The sequence below is a fragment of the Coregonus lavaretus genome, assembly GCF_964263955.1.
Source record: "Coregonus lavaretus genome assembly, chromosome: 40".
Classification (NCBI taxonomy): domain Eukaryota; kingdom Metazoa; phylum Chordata; class Actinopteri; order Salmoniformes; family Salmonidae; genus Coregonus; species Coregonus lavaretus.
The window spans coordinates 1,230,033-1,246,479 of NC_140027.1; the positions used below are offsets into that span (position 1 = coordinate 1,230,033).

At 47.9% G+C, this 16,447-nt stretch overlaps 1 protein-coding gene across 1 annotated transcript in view; it reads left to right on the forward strand.

The window, feature by feature from the left end:
• LOC311113577 (VPS10 domain-containing receptor SorCS3-like) overlaps window positions 1-16,447 on the forward strand; it is a gene marked incomplete at both ends in the record, with an annotated part of 211,996 nt that overhangs the window by 157,028 nt on the left and 38,521 nt on the right. Inside the window, 5 exons of the mRNA XM_084156824.1 lie at window positions 8,006-8,152; window positions 9,856-9,958; window positions 10,956-11,032; window positions 11,295-11,386; window positions 15,461-15,568. Coding sequence (XP_084012950.1) covers window positions 8,006-8,152; window positions 9,856-9,958; window positions 10,956-11,032; window positions 11,295-11,386; window positions 15,461-15,568 — 527 coding nt within the window. The remainder of the gene's footprint in view (window positions 1-8,005; window positions 8,153-9,855; window positions 9,959-10,955; window positions 11,033-11,294; window positions 11,387-15,460; window positions 15,569-16,447) is intronic.

Here is a 16,447-nt window from a genome sequence, read left to right on the forward strand (position 1 = left end):
CTAACCGAGACCCCCAAGCGTTCCATGAACGCCCTCCAAACTCTAGAGGTGAATTGGGGACCCCGATCAGACACTATATCCTCAGGTACCCCGTAGTGCCGGAAGACGTGGGTAAACAAAGCCTCAGCAGTCTGTAGGGCAGTAGGGAGACCCGGCATTGGGATGAGACGACAGGCTTTAGAGAACCGATCCACAACGACCAGAATGGTGGTATTCCCCTGGGAGGGGGGAAGGTCCGTGACAAAGTCTACCGAGAGGTGAGACCACGGCCGTTGTGGAACGGGTAGGGGTTGTAACTTCCCCCTGGGCAGGTGTCTAGGCGCCTTACACTGAGCGCACACCGAGCAGGAGGAGACATAAACCCTCACGTCCCTAGCCAATGTTGGCCACCAGTACTTGTCACTAAGGCAGCTCACTGTCCGGCCGATACCAGGATGTCCAGAGGAGGGTGACGTATGAGCCCAATATATGAGACGATCACGAATCTCGAGCGGAACGTACGTCCTCCCCACTGGACACTCTGGAGGAGTAGGGTCGGTGCGTAACGCCCGCTTGATCTCTGCATCGACCTCCCACACCACCGGTGCCACCAGACAAGACTCCGGCAGTGTGGGTGTGGGCTCAATGGACCTCTCCTCCGCATCATATCGCCGGGACAGGGCGTCTGCCTTACCGTTCTGAGACCCTGGGATGTACGTGAGCTTAAACACAAACCGGGCCAGGAACATGTTCCACCTAGCCTGACGAGGGTTCAGTCTCCTAGCTGCCCGGATGTACTCCAGGTTACGATGGTCAGTCAGAATGAGAAAAGGGTGTTGAGCCCCCTCAAGCCAATGCCTCCACACCCTTAGGGCTTGAACCACGGCGAGCAGCTCCCTGTCCCCCACGTCATAATTACGTTCCGCCGGGCTGAGCTTCTTAGAGTAAAAAGCGCAGGGCCGGAGTTTAGGGGGGGTGCCTGAGCGTTGAGACAGTACAGCCCCAATACTGGCCTCTGACGCGTCCACCTCCACCTGGAACGCTAAAGTGGGATCCGGATACGCCAGCACAGGAGCAGAGGTGAACAGGTCCTTCAGTTTACTAAACGCCCTGTCCGCCTCAGCTGACCACTGCAAACGCACCGGGCCCCCCTTCAGCAGGGAGGTGATGAGAGCTGCTACCTGTCCAAAACCCCGGATAAACCTCCGGTAGTAATTGGCAAAACCCAAAAAACGCTGCACTTCCTTAACCGTGGTTGGAGTCTGCCAATTACGCACGGCTGAAACGCGGTCAATCTCCATCTTCACCCCTGACGCGGACAATCGATGGCCCAGGAAGGAGATGGACTCCTGGAAAAACAGACATTTCTCTGCCTTGACATACATGCTCCAACAGCCTACCCAACACTCGACGCACCAGGGCTACATGCTCGGCTCGTGTAGAAGAGTAAACTAGTATGTCGTCAATATACACTACTACACCCTGCCCATGCAAATCCCGGAAGATCTCGTCCACAAAGGATTGGAAGACTGAAGGAGCATTCATCAACCCGTATGGCATGACGAGATACTCGTAGTGACACGAGGTGGTACTAAATGCTGTCTTCCATTCATCTCCCTCCCTAATACGCACCAAATTGTAGGCGCTCCTGAGATCCAGTTTTGTGAAGAAACGCTCTCCGTGTAATGATTCCGTCATACTCGCAATCATACTCGCAATCAGAGGGAGTGGATAACTGTATTTCACTGTGATCTGATTGAGACTACGGTAATCAATACACGGGCGCAACCCTCCATCCTTCTTCTTCACAAAAAATAAACTTGAGGACGCAGGGGAAGTGGAGGGCCGTATGTATCCCTGTCTCAGAGACTCGGCTATGTATGTCTCCATAGCCACCTTCTCCTCTTGAGACAGAGGATACACATGACTATGTGGAAGTGCAGCACCTGCCTGGAGGTCTATCGCACAATCCCCCTGTCTATGAGGTGGCAATCGCGTCGCCCTATTCTTGCTGAACACTAGTGCCAAATCATCATACTCAGGAGGAATGTGCAGTGCGGGCAATTGGTTCGGACTCTCCACCGTGGTCGCCCCTACGGAAACACCTAGACATCGCCCAACACACTGGGCAGACCACTCCTTAAGAGCCCTCTGTTGCCACGAAATGGTGGGGTCATGGGCGGTTAACCAAGGAAGCCCCAGCACCACGGGTTACGCAGGAGAGTCGATCAGATATAACTGAATGATCTCCTCATGACCCCCCTGCGCCTTCATCTTTAGTGGCGCTGTGACCTCCCTAATCAACCCAGATCCCAACGGACGGCTATCTAAGGCATGAATCTGGAAAGGCACCTCTACTGGTCGGAGGGGAATCCCTAACTTAACACAACATTTACGATCAATAAAATTCCCAGCTGCGCCTGAATCGACTAGCGCCTTATGCTGGGAATGAGATGCAACCTGGGGGAATACTACAGGTATACACATGTGACCAACAGAGAGCTCTGGGTGAGTTGGGCGCCTACTCACCTGAAATGCCTCCCCAGTGCGTGACCTGTTGCCTCGATCCCCTGGAGACCCTCCCCAGCACCGAACCGCAGTGTGTCCTCTACGGCCACAGTTGGTGCAGGGGACGGCCTCCCTCCAGATCTCTCTCCTCCTCTCTCTAGCGCCAGCACCCCCGAGCTCCATAGGGCTCGGCTCGGAGGTGCTGGGGGATGGAATGGACGGCCCCAACTCCGGACGTCCGCGGGTGGCCAGCAGGGTATCCAGACGGATTGACATGTCCACCAGCTGGTCGAAGGTTAAATTGGTGTCCCTGCAGGCCAACTCTCGTCGAACGTCCTCTCGCAGGCTGCACCGATAGTGGTCGATGAGGGCCCTCTCATTTCACCCCGCATCCGCCGCTAGAGTCTGGAAGTCCAGGGCGAACTCCTGTGCGCTCCTCTTCCCCTGTCAGAGGTGGAACAGACGCTCCCCCGCCGCTTTACCCTCTGGGGGATGATCGAAAACAGCCCTGAAGCGGCGGGAGAACTCCGCGTAGCTGATGGTGGCGGCGTCTATTCCCCTCCATTCGGCATTGGCCCACTCCAAAGCCTTGCCGGAGAGACAGGAGATGAGGGCGGAAACGCTCTCGTATCCCGAGGACGCCGGGTGTATGGTTGCCAGGTAGAGCTCCACCTGAAGGAGGAACCCCTGACACCCGGCTGCGGTGCCATCATATGCCCTCGGGAGCGAGAGCCGAATCCCACTGGACTCCGGAGCTGGTATGATAGGGCTGGCCGATGGTGATGGTACGGTAGGAGGAGGTGTGGGCAAGCCTCCTCTCTCCAATCGGTGCAGGGTGTTCATAACCTCTTGCACGGTGGCGCCGAGTTGCTGGATCATGGCGTTCTGGCTGCTGACCCGCTCCTCCAGTGACTCGGTCACCGCCGCTGCTGCTCCTGCTGACTCCATAGGTGGTGTGTTATTCTGTCAGGATTCTGATGTGGATGCGGTGGTGGAGTCAAGCGCAGGACACAGAAGAATAGTCAAGACGACTTTTACTCAATACTTCGTAAGGTACACACAAAAATAACAGCCTCCCAAAAACACAAGAGGTGTAACAAATACGCGAGTGCGTAAAATACCCACTAAGGCCAAGGACACAGAACCTAAACATGCTAGACAGGCGGACAATAACACACAAAATGCAAATCTAACAAAGGGGAACTTATAGGAGACATAATCAAGACAGAATACGAGACAGGTGCACCAACTAGACATAACCAAACAAACATCGAAAACATCAAGCGGTAGTAGCTAGTACTCCGGGGACGACGAACGCCGAAGCCTGCCCGAGCAAAGAGGAGGAGCAGCCTCGGCGGTCTCCGTGACAACTCCAGGACCTTGAGATGCTTCTTACGGAGCCACTCCTTAGTTGCCCTGGCTGTTTATTTCGGGTCGTTGTCATGCTGGAAGACCCAGCCACGACCCATCTTCAATGCTCTTACTGAGGGAAGGAGGTTGTTGGCCAAGATCTCGCGATACATGGCCCCATCCATCCTCCCTTCAATACGGTGCAGTCGTCCTGTCCCCTTTGCAGAAAAGCATCCCCAAAGAATGATGTTTCCACCTCCATGCTTCACGGTCGGGATGGTGTTCTTGGGGTTGTACTCATCCTTCTTCTTGCTCCAAATACGGTGAGTGGAGTTTAGACCAAAAAGCTATATTTTTGTCTCATCAGACCACATGACCTTCTCCCATTCCTCCTTTAGATCATCCAGATGGTCATTGGCAAACTTCAGACGGGCCTGGACATGCGCTGGCTTGAGCAGGGGGACCTTGCATGCAGGATTTTAATCCATGATGGCGTAGTGTGTTACTAATGGTTTTCTTTGAGACTGTGGTCCCAGCTCTCTTCAGGTCATTGACCAGTTCCTGCCGTGTAGTTCTGGGCTGATCCCTCATCTTCCTCATGATCATTGATGCCCCACGAGGTGAGATCTTTCATGGAGCCCCAGACCGAGGGTGATTGACCATCATCTTGAACTTCTTCCATTTTCTAATAATTGCGCCAACAGTTTTTGCCTTCTCACCAAGCTGCTTGCCTATTGTCCTGTAGCCCATCCCAGCCTTGTGTAGGTCTACAATTTTATCACTGATGTCCTTACAAAGCTCTCTGGTCTTGGCCATTGTGGAGAGGTTGGAGTCTGTTTGATTGAGTGTGTGGGCAGGTGTATTTTATACAGGTAACGAGTTCAAACAGGTGCAGTTAATACAGGTAATGAGTGGAGAACAGGAGGGCTTCTTAAAGAAAAACTAACAGGTCTGTGAGAGCTGGAATTCTTACTGATTGGTAGGTGATCAAATATATCATGCAATAAAATGCAAATTAATTACTTAAAAATCATACAATGTGATTTTCTGGATTTTTGTTTTAGATTCCGTCTCTCACAGTTGAAGTGTACCTATGATAAAAATTACAGACCTCTACATGCTTTGTAAGTAGGAAAACCTGCAAAATCGGCAGTGTATCAAATACTTGTTCTCCCCACTGTATGTGACCGACCGGCTCGATTCGCTTATGTAGCAAAATTTGAAATTGTGTTTTTTACATTGGATAAAATTAGAGACTCAGAGCTAGAAAATTGTATATCTTACACTACAGTTGAGGGACAAAGGGAAAGTAATCCTACTTTGAAAGTTGATAAACTTGTAACCTCTCTTTTGAGAAAATGGCCTTTGAATGTTTTGGTACACCTACTGGAGAGCTCTTTGTCTACACCAATTTCAACATAATTCACACCCTCTTAAGCTTTAGCCCCGCCCATCTTTTTAAGGATTCAGATGTGAGGCCATGTACTAAACAACCAAAGATTTCAAGACTAAAGGCTGGTTTATACTACGGGTGTGTTCGTGAATTGAATCTGGAGTGTCATAGTGTGCTCTGGGCGTATGTAAACTCAGAGCGTTGTCAGATTGTCCATTTGTAAATTCAGAGCGTTCCGCTCTTGGAGCGTTCAGAGCGCACACTGGACACTCTGGCCGAGGAGTAGGGTTGATTCGAGCGTTCTGTCCTATCAACAGCAGTCAAGCACCCAAGCTAACTGGCTAACATTGGCTAGCTTGCTAGCTACTTCCAGACACAAATGAGAGAACAGCTCACTCTGACCATTTTACTCGCCCTAGCAGAGCTTGTTAGGCTGTTTTTATGTTATCCAGAGCGTTGGTGACTGCAACTGTGCTAATGGCAACAATTTAATTTGCCAACGTTTACTGACACAGGACATATTCAACGGTGTTGAGCGTTCGTAAATTTGTCAGTTATTCTGTGCTCTGGCACACTCAGACGAGAGTGCTCTGAAAACGGAGTAGATAGCCAGAGCGAATTTATCAGCTACGTCTATCAACAGTTGTTGCAGTGACATCGTGAACATTCTATTGAAATGGTTACTTGCATAGTGGAGTCTTTTGTTAAGACATGTAGCTAGCTAGCTAGCTAAACAATTAACCATAATCCCAACTCATGACGTTACTACCCTGCATGAATCTGCAGGTAGCTAACCAACCATGTTCAATGTTAGCTAGCTAACATTAGGCTATAACTAGCAAAGCAAATGGCTCTGAGATACGAATAATATTACTACAAAGATCATACACGTAACGTTAGCTAGCTAGCGAGCCAGCCAGCTAACGTTAGCTAGCAAGCTAACAGTACACTTTAACTCGAAATGAAAACGACTTTGACAAAATGAGACCGCGTAATCTCTGAAAATGTAGCTAGCTAGACTATCTTACCCGTATACATGGATGGACGCTTCTCCCTCTCTGTCACGGATGCCATGGTTGCCCTTATTTTGAAGATATAATCCGGAGACAGATTTGTTCTCCATCTCCTTAGCTATCATACTCTAATTCCACTGATTTCAAAACTCTGTCCGCCAGAAAGTGGAGAGCAACACTTACGCAGTTCTACTACGTGATATCTTTTTTTAAAAAGCCACGTTAGAAAGGATTACCTACACATACTGACCAGCTCAAATAGACAGAAGCGTGCTACATGGCAGACCAATCCGAACTCATCTCTTGACATGTACTCATTATCTCAGCCAATCATGGCTAGCGGGAAGGTTGCTGTCTTTTTCTTTGGCTAAACCAGCTAGGCTCGTAAATTAACAAATGTATTCATATTTACAGATGCATACAAGTTTGTTATTTACATTTACATTTTAGTCATTTAGCAGACGCTCTTATCCAGAGCGACTCACAGTTAGTGAATACATATTTTTTTATACTGGCCCCCCGTGGGAATCGAACCCACAACCCTGGCATTGCAAACGCCATGCTCTATCAACTGAGCTACATCCCTGCCGGCCATTCCGTCCCCTAGCCTGGACGACGCTGGGCCAATTGTGCGCCGCCCATGAGTCTCCCGGTCGCGGCCGGCTGCGACAGAGCCAGGCATATGAAAGTTCACATGTTCGAGAAGGCATTTCTGCCAAAAAACGCATTTTGATTTAAAAAAAAAGTTTACGTTCAAATGGCTCTCCTGTGAAGTAGTGACGTGCGACATACTCCTAGTTTCCTGAAACTAGTCACATATGTGTCACGATCGTTTACGTACGAGACGGACCAAGGCGCAGCGTGATAAGCGTACATTTTATTAAGTACTTAACGCGACAAAACAACAAACAAACGATACGTGAAGTCCTAGGTTACACAAAACAAACCTTTACGGAACAAGATCCCACACCGACTAGTGCCAAACAGGCTGCCTAAGTATGGTCCCCAATCAGAGACAATGAGCTACAGCTGCCTCTGATTGGGAACCACCCTGGCCAACATAGATCTACACGATCTAGAAAACACAACATAGAAAATATGACATAGAAACTCCACACCCTGGCTCAACATTTAAGAGTCCCCAGAGCCAGGGCGTGACAATATGTCCTTGTGGAAAAATCAAAATGTATCTATCTCTAAATCTATATTTTTGTTAAACATGCTGAAAAATGCAGGAGCTCATCTGCTGACTACCGCTCTCTCTCTCTCTCCTTCTCTCTCTCGCTCTCTTTCTCTCTCTCTCTCTCTCTCTCTCTCTCTCTCTCTATCTCTCTCTCTCTCTCTCTCTCTCTCTATCTCTCTCTCTCTCTTTCGCTCTCTCTCTCTCTCTCTCTCTCTCTCTCTCTCTCTGTCTCTCTCTCTCTCTCTCTCTCTCTCTCTCTCTCTCTCTCTCTCTCTCTCTCTTTTTTGCCAGTGGTACAGACGGCGATATCGGTTTGCTAATACAGGACTAATAAAGGCTCAGTGCACTACTTTTGCGAAAAAGAAAATGTTCAATATATATATTTTTGTATTAATATTTTGTTTTTATTCTGATTTTTCAGGGGGTGCTGCAGCACCCTCAGCATCCCTACTTCCCGCAGCTACGTCTGTCAGGGGGTGTTTTGGGTACTGTTTACTGCTTGAAAATGTCATCCTTTTTGGTGGTTGGATTGGCTAGTTTTAGAATCTGTTTTAGCATTTGTTCTCTATTTCTTTCTAGGTAGCAGGTATCAAAGGCATGCTGATCGCTAACAGGAGACTGGACAACCAGGTGAAGACCTACATCACCTACAACAAGGGCCGTGATTGGAGGTTACTGCAGGCCCCGGCGACCGACCTGGCTGGCAACGATATCCACTGTATATTGGTGAGTTATATTGACGCAGGGAAGGCTCATTGCTGTGGTAATCATACATGATCTAAGACTGCCTGAACTCTTTGAGGTGCTTTCCTAGACCCAGATTAAGCCTACTCCAGGACTAAAACGGCATACTCAATAGAGCATCTCCAGTGAAAGTTCATTTTAGTAAAGGAATATGTGTTCAGTTCCCTTCAAGTTATGTACATCAATGATAACTGTGTGTTACATCACACACTCAAGGGAGTTTGCTTACTCATCTTAATGGAAGGGAAATTACTTTACATAATCACATTTAAGCTATGATATGAAGACGAATTGTGTACACACTCTTTATTATTTACAGATATTATTTATTTATGTGCCCTATCTTACCTTTTATCCCACGTGAGGCGACTGTAAAGGATGACTATGTAGAGAAATAACTTTCAGACATTAGCAGTAAGAGTTCATACTGCTTAAAAGCCTAGGGAGGCTCTCTCCCTCCCATCCCGGAGGACCTGAGCCCTAGGACCATGCCTCAGGACTACCTAGCCTGATGACTCCTTGCTGTCCCCAGTCCACCTGGTCGTGCTGCTACTCCAGTTTCCACTCTTCTGCCTGCGGCTATGGATCCCTGACCTGTTCACCGGACGTGCTACCTTGTCCCACACCTGCTATTTCAACCTCTATATGCCCGGCTATGAAAAGCCATGTGACATTTACTCCTGATGTACTGACCTGTTGCAACCTCTACAACCACTGTGATTATTATTTGATCCTGCTGGTCATCTATGAACGTTTGAACATCTTGGAGAAAAATCTGACCTTAATGGCCATGTACTGTTATAATCTCCACCCAGCATAGCCAGAAGGGGACTGGCCACCTCTCAGAGCCTGGTTCCTCTCTAGGTTTCTTCCTAGGTTTCTGCCTTTCTAGGGAGTTTTTCCTAGCCACCGTGCTTCTACATCTGCATTACTTGCTGTTTGGGGTTTTAGGCTGGGTTTCTGTATAGCACTTTGTGACATCTGCTGATGTAAAAAGGGCTTTATAAATAAAATGTGATTGATTGACACTGTGCGCTGAGTGGGTTACAGGTTGAATACTATTGTGCATTCATGTGACATTCTAATTACAGATTCCTTTTGATTACCCTGTTAAATCCCATTGCCTTTGGTGTCCTTACAGCAATGTCAAGCTATCAATTGGCATAAATGAAACGGGTGCTCTGTGAACAGATATAATTGTATTTTGTTGTCGGCTCGCCCCTGAGACTTGACTTGATGATTTTATGTAAAAATCCTCCCCCGTCTCTGTATTAATGACTGATAACGACAATTATGACAAACTATGGAGGCGCAGCATGGTTTTTCGGCGGGAGGCTGCAGGAATTGGCTTACTTGTGTTTAGTTTTGTTCATGTTTTTTTTGTGTTAACTGCCTATGTTAGTATTGTTGTTAGCATTTGGTGTAAATGTAACTCACTGGAAGACTTCAGAATCAAAAGGATTCTTTTAGGCAATATCTTCAGGGTTTCTGAGATGAAAGCCTGATAAAGACAGCATAGCAGCTTTTCTTTTCCTTATCTAAAAGGACCTTCTCTTGAAACAATAAGCATATTCTTTGTGTACCTATAAAGTCTATAGTGTTCTATGTAACATTGGGATTTGATTGACCAGTGTATAATGGCTTCGTGAAATATAATAGACTGTCTGTCATTTCTCACCCCTCAGCCCTTCTGTTCACTCCATCTCCAACTGCAGACATCTGAAAACCCCTACCTGTCAGGCAGCATATCAACCAAGGCCTCAGCACCGGGAATCATAGTGGCCACAGGTGAGAAAATACAGAATTACCATTTGATAGATAAGATTAGATTATATTACCTTATTGTCCACTTATGTGGAAATTCATTTTGCTGAATAGAAAGACATCTATTCAATTTAGGTAATGGCACAAAAGGAGAATAACTGTCTATCATTTCCAGTCAGTGCTGATATTCCATTTGATTGTGAATATTATGATGATTATGCAATCCCTAACATTACTGATGGGGATTTGCAAGTCCTGTTATAAACAACTAATCTTCGATTGTGTAGGAAAATATTGTATCTTAGCAACAACAACAAATGGCCTATACCCATGAATCTGCTTTCTTGATCTTTTTCCTCAAACAATATTTGCTCTGTCACCAAAACAATAGTTTGTCCCCTCCTCCTATCCTCTAATCTCTTACTGGGTCTGTGAGATCCCTAAACCACTGTCAGCCTGTATAACTGTACTGTATAACTGTACTCTGGCCAGAGACACACTATCACACTTCTGATGTTGTCCTTACTCATAGCTGTTAGGTTTTGGTGACGCAAAGTCACCCGGTTTATTTAAGTGGGCCAGTGCAGACTGAGGACACATGACACAACAGATTATGTTTGTTTGTGAGTGTGTGTTCGGGTCTCTCTACACAACACTCTGCTTCGGCCCAGTTCATCACTCGCCCCTGCACCCTCACACACACACACACACACACACACACATCAGCTGGTGCAGAGATCAGTTCGTGAAACTGACAAACACGATGCAGCTCAAAACTCACGCCTGACACAGAACAGTGGTTGTCAGATATCACAACGCATCAACAAAGTGGAGCGATATCCTCAGAGAGGAAAATGTTACATCATTGCTTAAGAAAAACAGAGAAATATCCATCCACATTAAACATGAATGGTTGTTCTTCTCTTCTCTACATCTATTCTCTCATTGTAATTCATAGTATCTTCATATTTTCAGCATCATTTGAATATTTAACTAATGCTTTGTTGTATTTTTACCACAGGGAATATTGGGTCTGAGCTGTCGTACAATAACGTTGGAATGTTCATCTCATCTGATGCTGGTAACAACTGGAGACAGGTGAGTTTAGAGTGAATCTGGGGGTTAAATCTAAGGCATTCTGATCAAGGAAAACATTCAATATTGTAGTCTGGAGAATAAGTATTTTGGACAAGTACTGCTGTCTCTGTCTTTTGATCATGAGGTGTTTTGAAACTCTCAGTATTCAGCTGTAAACTGTTGTAGTTTCTTACATCCGGAGATATATGTGTACAGTAGGTATATGGTAAAAATGGTATGTAAATATTCTATCCTATTGAATTGCCTGTGTGTCCTCTTTCAGATATTCGAGGAGGAACACAACGTCTGGTTTCTGGATAAAGGAGGGGCCCTAGTCGCTGTGAAACAACCAACCGTCCCCACCAGACATTTACAGTAGGTTTAAATCTAATTCACTGTTTGTTTTTCTGTAAACTGGTTGCTGTAACATGTTAGTACGTCTATTGATGTCAAGAAATCATAATTATATTTTATCTGTTGATTAAAAGCAGTTTAAGGTTGGAATTGTCACGATCGTCTACGAAATGAGCGGACCAAGGCGCAGCGTGCGATACGAACATGACTTTAATTGGTAAAGTACACGAAACAAAACAAAACACGATCGTAAAGTCCACAGTGACAATGACTGACAAGGAACAAAAACCCACAAACACAAGGTGAACACAGACAGTTTAAATATGGCTCCCAATCAGAGATAACGAGCCGACAGCTGACACTCGTTACCTCTGATTGGGAGTCACTCGATCAACCAAGAAAACACAACCAAAGACAACCAACCAAAACACAACAAAACGAACACACCCTGGCTCAAAATACAAAGTCCCGGAGCCAGAGCGTGACAGTACCCCCCCCTAAAGGCGCGGACTGCGACCGCGCCTCAAAAACCCCAAACAGGGGAGGGCTGGGTGGGCATTACTCCTCGGAGGTGGCTCCGGCTCCGGCCTTGACCACCACCCTTCTTCAATCCCCCCGTAGCGCCCCCGGTCCGATCTGACCCAGCTGGTAGGATCTGGACTGACGACGCGCACCCCTGGCTTGGCGCGTGAGGCAGGAACGGACCGGACCTGGCTGATGATACGCACCCTAGGCTTGATGCGTGGAGCCGGAACGGGCCTCACCAGGCTGACGACTCGCATCCCTGGCTTGGTGCGAGTAGCAGGAGTGGGCTGGATCAGGCTGACGGCTCGCACCCTTGGCTTGGTGCGAGTAGCAGGGACGAGCTGAACCAGGCTGACGACTCGCACCCTTGGCTTGGTGCGAGTAGCAGGAACGGGCTGGACCAGGCCGACGACTCGTACCCCTGGCTTGGTGCGAGTAGCAGGAACGGGCTGGACCAGGCTGACGACTCGCACCCTTGGCTTGGTGCGAGTAGCAGGAACGGGCCGGGCTGGGCTGGCGACGCACACCGTGGACCTGGTGCGTGGAGCAGGGACCGGCTGGGCTGGGCTGACGACGCACACCGTGGGCCTGGTGCGTGGAGCAGGGACAGGCCGAGCTGGGCTGACGACGCACACCGTGGGCCTGGTGCGTGGAGCAGGGACCGGCTGGGCTGGGCTGACGACGCACACCGTGGGCCTGGTGCGTGAAGCAGGGACAGGACGAGCTGGGCTGACGACGCACACCGTGGGCCTGGTGCGTGGAGCAGGGACCGGCTGGGCTGGGCTGGCAACGCACCCCGTAGGCTTTGTGCGTAGAGCAGGAACAGGCCGGGCTGGGCTGGCAACGCACCCCGTAGGCTTTGTGCGTAGAGCAGGAACAGGCCGGGCTGGGCTGCCAACGCACACCGTAGGCTTTGTGCGTAGAGCAGGGACAGGCCGGGCTGGGCTGGCAACGCGCACCATTAACTTAGTGCGTGGAGCAGGGACAGGCCTCACCGGACTGTGGAGACGGATAGGAGACCTGGAATGAAGAGCGGCCACAACCCGTCCCGGCTGAATGCCTACCTTCACACACTCTGTGTGAGGCATCCGCACAGGACGTACAGGGCTGTGTACCCGTACCGACATGACAGCACGTGATACTGGAGCAGGATATCCGGGACCGCGGAGAGGCATAGGAGACCACGAGCGTTGAGCCGGCACACTCCGTCCTGGCTGCATACCCCCCTTCGCACGACACGTGCGGGGTGCTCGCACAGGACGTACAGGACTGTGCCGGACCACTCGTGGCACCGTACGCTGCTCCGCATACCGCGGAACCTGCCCCGTCCCATGCTGCCATGCCTGAGTACGGGAAGTTGGTTCCGCTCTCCATCCCGGCCTCGCCAACCTGCCTTCTGGCCCCCAAAACCCGGTGGCCTCCTCTCCAAATTGCCCTGTGGCAGCCTCCTGCTGCCCAGCCGCCCAAGCCATGTGCCCCCCCAAAAAAATTTCTTGGGGTTGCCTCTCGTCCTTCCGACGATGGCCCTGCTGACGCCGTTGCTCCTCTCTCGCCAGGGCCTTGATCCTACCCCAAGGTCCCTTGCCCCCGAGCATGTCCTCCCAGGACCACGATTTGCCCACCTGGGCCATCGCCAGCCTCTCTATCTCCTTACCCGGCGCTTCCTCCCATGTCCAGCCTCCTTGCTCCTGGACACGCTGCTTGGTCCTTTTACGGCGGGTTTTTCTGTCACGATCGTCTACGAAATGAGTGGACCAAGGCGCAGCGTGCGATACGAACATGACTTTAATTGGTAAAGTACACGAAACAAAACAAAACACGATCGTAAAGTCCACAGTGACAATGACTGACAAGGAACAAAAACCCACAAACACAAGGTGAACACAGACAGTTTAAATATGGCTCCCAATCAGAGATAACGAGCCGACAGCTGACACTCGTTACCTCTGATTGGGAGTCACTCGATCAACCAAGAAAACACAACCAAAGACAACCAACCAAAACACAACAAAACGAACACACCCTGGCTCAAAATACAAAGTCCCGGAGCCAGAGCGTGACAGGAATAACTTGTAAAGCACAAACATATGCAATAAAGCGTTTTTCCCAATTTCCAAATGTTTCTTCACCAAGTCCCCCTTTTAGGACTTTAACACATTGACCATCCTCTTCTAAATTGGAGTGCCCACATTTTGCCTCAGTGAAGACCAACTCAACTGAAACCACATTTCTGTTCTTCTTATATCACTTTAGGAAAACATTTTGAAATTACTTTTAGCACCAGTCAAGTGTTGAGGAAGCCCTTCCTATCTGGTTGTGTCTCCTAGACGATTTAAGTGCACTAGTGGAGGAAAGGAACACAGTAGAAGCCTTCGAAGCAGACCAGGGTGCAAATAGTATTTGTTTTCTTTCAGCGTTTAATTGAGCAATTTAATTGTCTGGAGTGACAGATGGGCGGGGTTTGCACTTTTGTGCCGATTCCATTGGGACCCATTAGGCCAGGCAAGCTCAATAACGGCCAGCTAAAGTATTTGAAAGATAACAAATACTATTTGAACCAAGGCAAGTGATTCTACGAACCAATCGTCTCTCTCTCTCTCTCTCTCTCTCTCTCTCTCTCTCTCTCTCTCTCTCTCTCTCTCCTCCCAGCTAGTGTAACAGTAAACATTTCCTGACTCTGGTATCCTCCTAATAGATGCGTATCAATGCTTTGTCTGTTGTCTGAGTTTATAGCCAGATGAAGGCATGCTGGCTGACGGAGGTTTGGATGGAAGCTGCAACAAGGGGGCTGCTGCTTCTTGTATCCTAGTGCAAGGCTCTGCATTGTTGAGTGTTCTTCCCAACCTTGTCACACACAGTACTCCAGTGTTCTCACATCTGAAGTGATGTTGATGAGCTGTCAGAATCAATAGAGAACAGGATGAACGTTGCCCAATCTCTTCAAAAATATATATTTTCCTCCCCCCACCTCTCCTCCCCTGTTTTGTAGTCGTTAGAACATGAAACAGATCTATTCTGGTTTGTTTTGTATGTTGTGTTTTTTCTTGTTCACCACCTCGTTGTAGACTGTAAGTAAACCTAAGACCTATGACGTTGTTGTTTTCCCTTCAAGTTGTTATGCCTCCATGCTTTGATAGTCAGAGTTCTGTTTTTTTCTTCTATTCAGCAGAACATGTGTTAACTGTAGTCAATTAGATACAACCTGAGATTCAGTGGCTGACTGTATATGGACACTATTCACTCCACTGATCTTCCATGAACCCAGTTGACTCACTGTAATTGAGAGCATCTGGGATCATATTCAGAGTAGGAATGCTGTTCTAGGATCAGATCTCCCCGGTCTGTATAATCTCATTCATTATGATCTAAAAGGCAAAACTAGATCAGCACTCTTACTCAGAGTTATGAATACGGGCCCTGTTGTTACACCCAGTCTGAGATGTGAATGGTTACATCCTAAATAGCACACTACTTCCTAGTGGGCAACACTACTTTAGACCAGAATCCTATAGGCCCTGGGTGCAATTTGGGGTTGATTTGATGTGTTATTGTGTGGTGACTCTGTTCCAGGATCAGTTTTGATGAGGGGAGGCAGTGGACCAGACATAGCTTTTCCTTGGTGCCTCTGTTCGTGGACGGGATGCTGGTGGAGGCCGGGACAGAGAACCAGATCATGACGTGAGTAGGGACGATGGAGGAATGGAGGAATGACATGAGTAGTCAGAGGAAGGCCCAAAAAATTGTCGAAGACTCCAGTCACCCAAGTCATAGACTGTTCTCTCTGCTACCGCACGGCAAGCGGTACTGGAGGCTGCTGAACAATGAATGAAATGCCCCCCCCTTTGTTTTTACACTGCTGCTACTCGCTGTCTATATCTATGCATAGTCACTTTACCCCTACCTACATGTACAAATTACCTCGACTAACCTGTACCCCCGCACATTGACTCGGTAGCGCTACCCCCTGTATATAGCTTTGTTATTGTTATTTTATTGTGTTATTATATATATATATATGTATATATATATATATATATATATATATATATATATATATATATATATATATATATATATATATATATATATATATATATATGTTTTCTTTTACTGTAGTTTATTTAGTAAATATTTTCTTACGTCTATTTTCTTAAAACTGCATTGTTGGTTAAGGGCTTGTAAGTAAGCATTTCACGGTAAGGTCTACACCTGTTGTATTCGGCGCATGTGACAAATGAAATTTGATTGGATTTGATTTGAATGATCTGGAGATGGGAGGAGGATGTTATTTTGTCCTCCATTCTTTTGGGACCCTGTTCCTTTTGGTGAAAGGGAAGGAGACGGCGGGATGAGAGGGATGATGTAATGTCTCTCCTTCTCGTTCTCTTGGGAACCCTGTTCCTCTTGGAGAGAAGATATGAGGGGATGGGGAGGAAAGAATATAGGGGGTGGGAGGGAGGAATTTCAATTCAACGAATGCTAACGTCTCGTCTTTATGAACAGACGTCTAAATGGGAGACAAGGTTTGATTCATAAGGGTTGTCAGTCTGTTAGCTT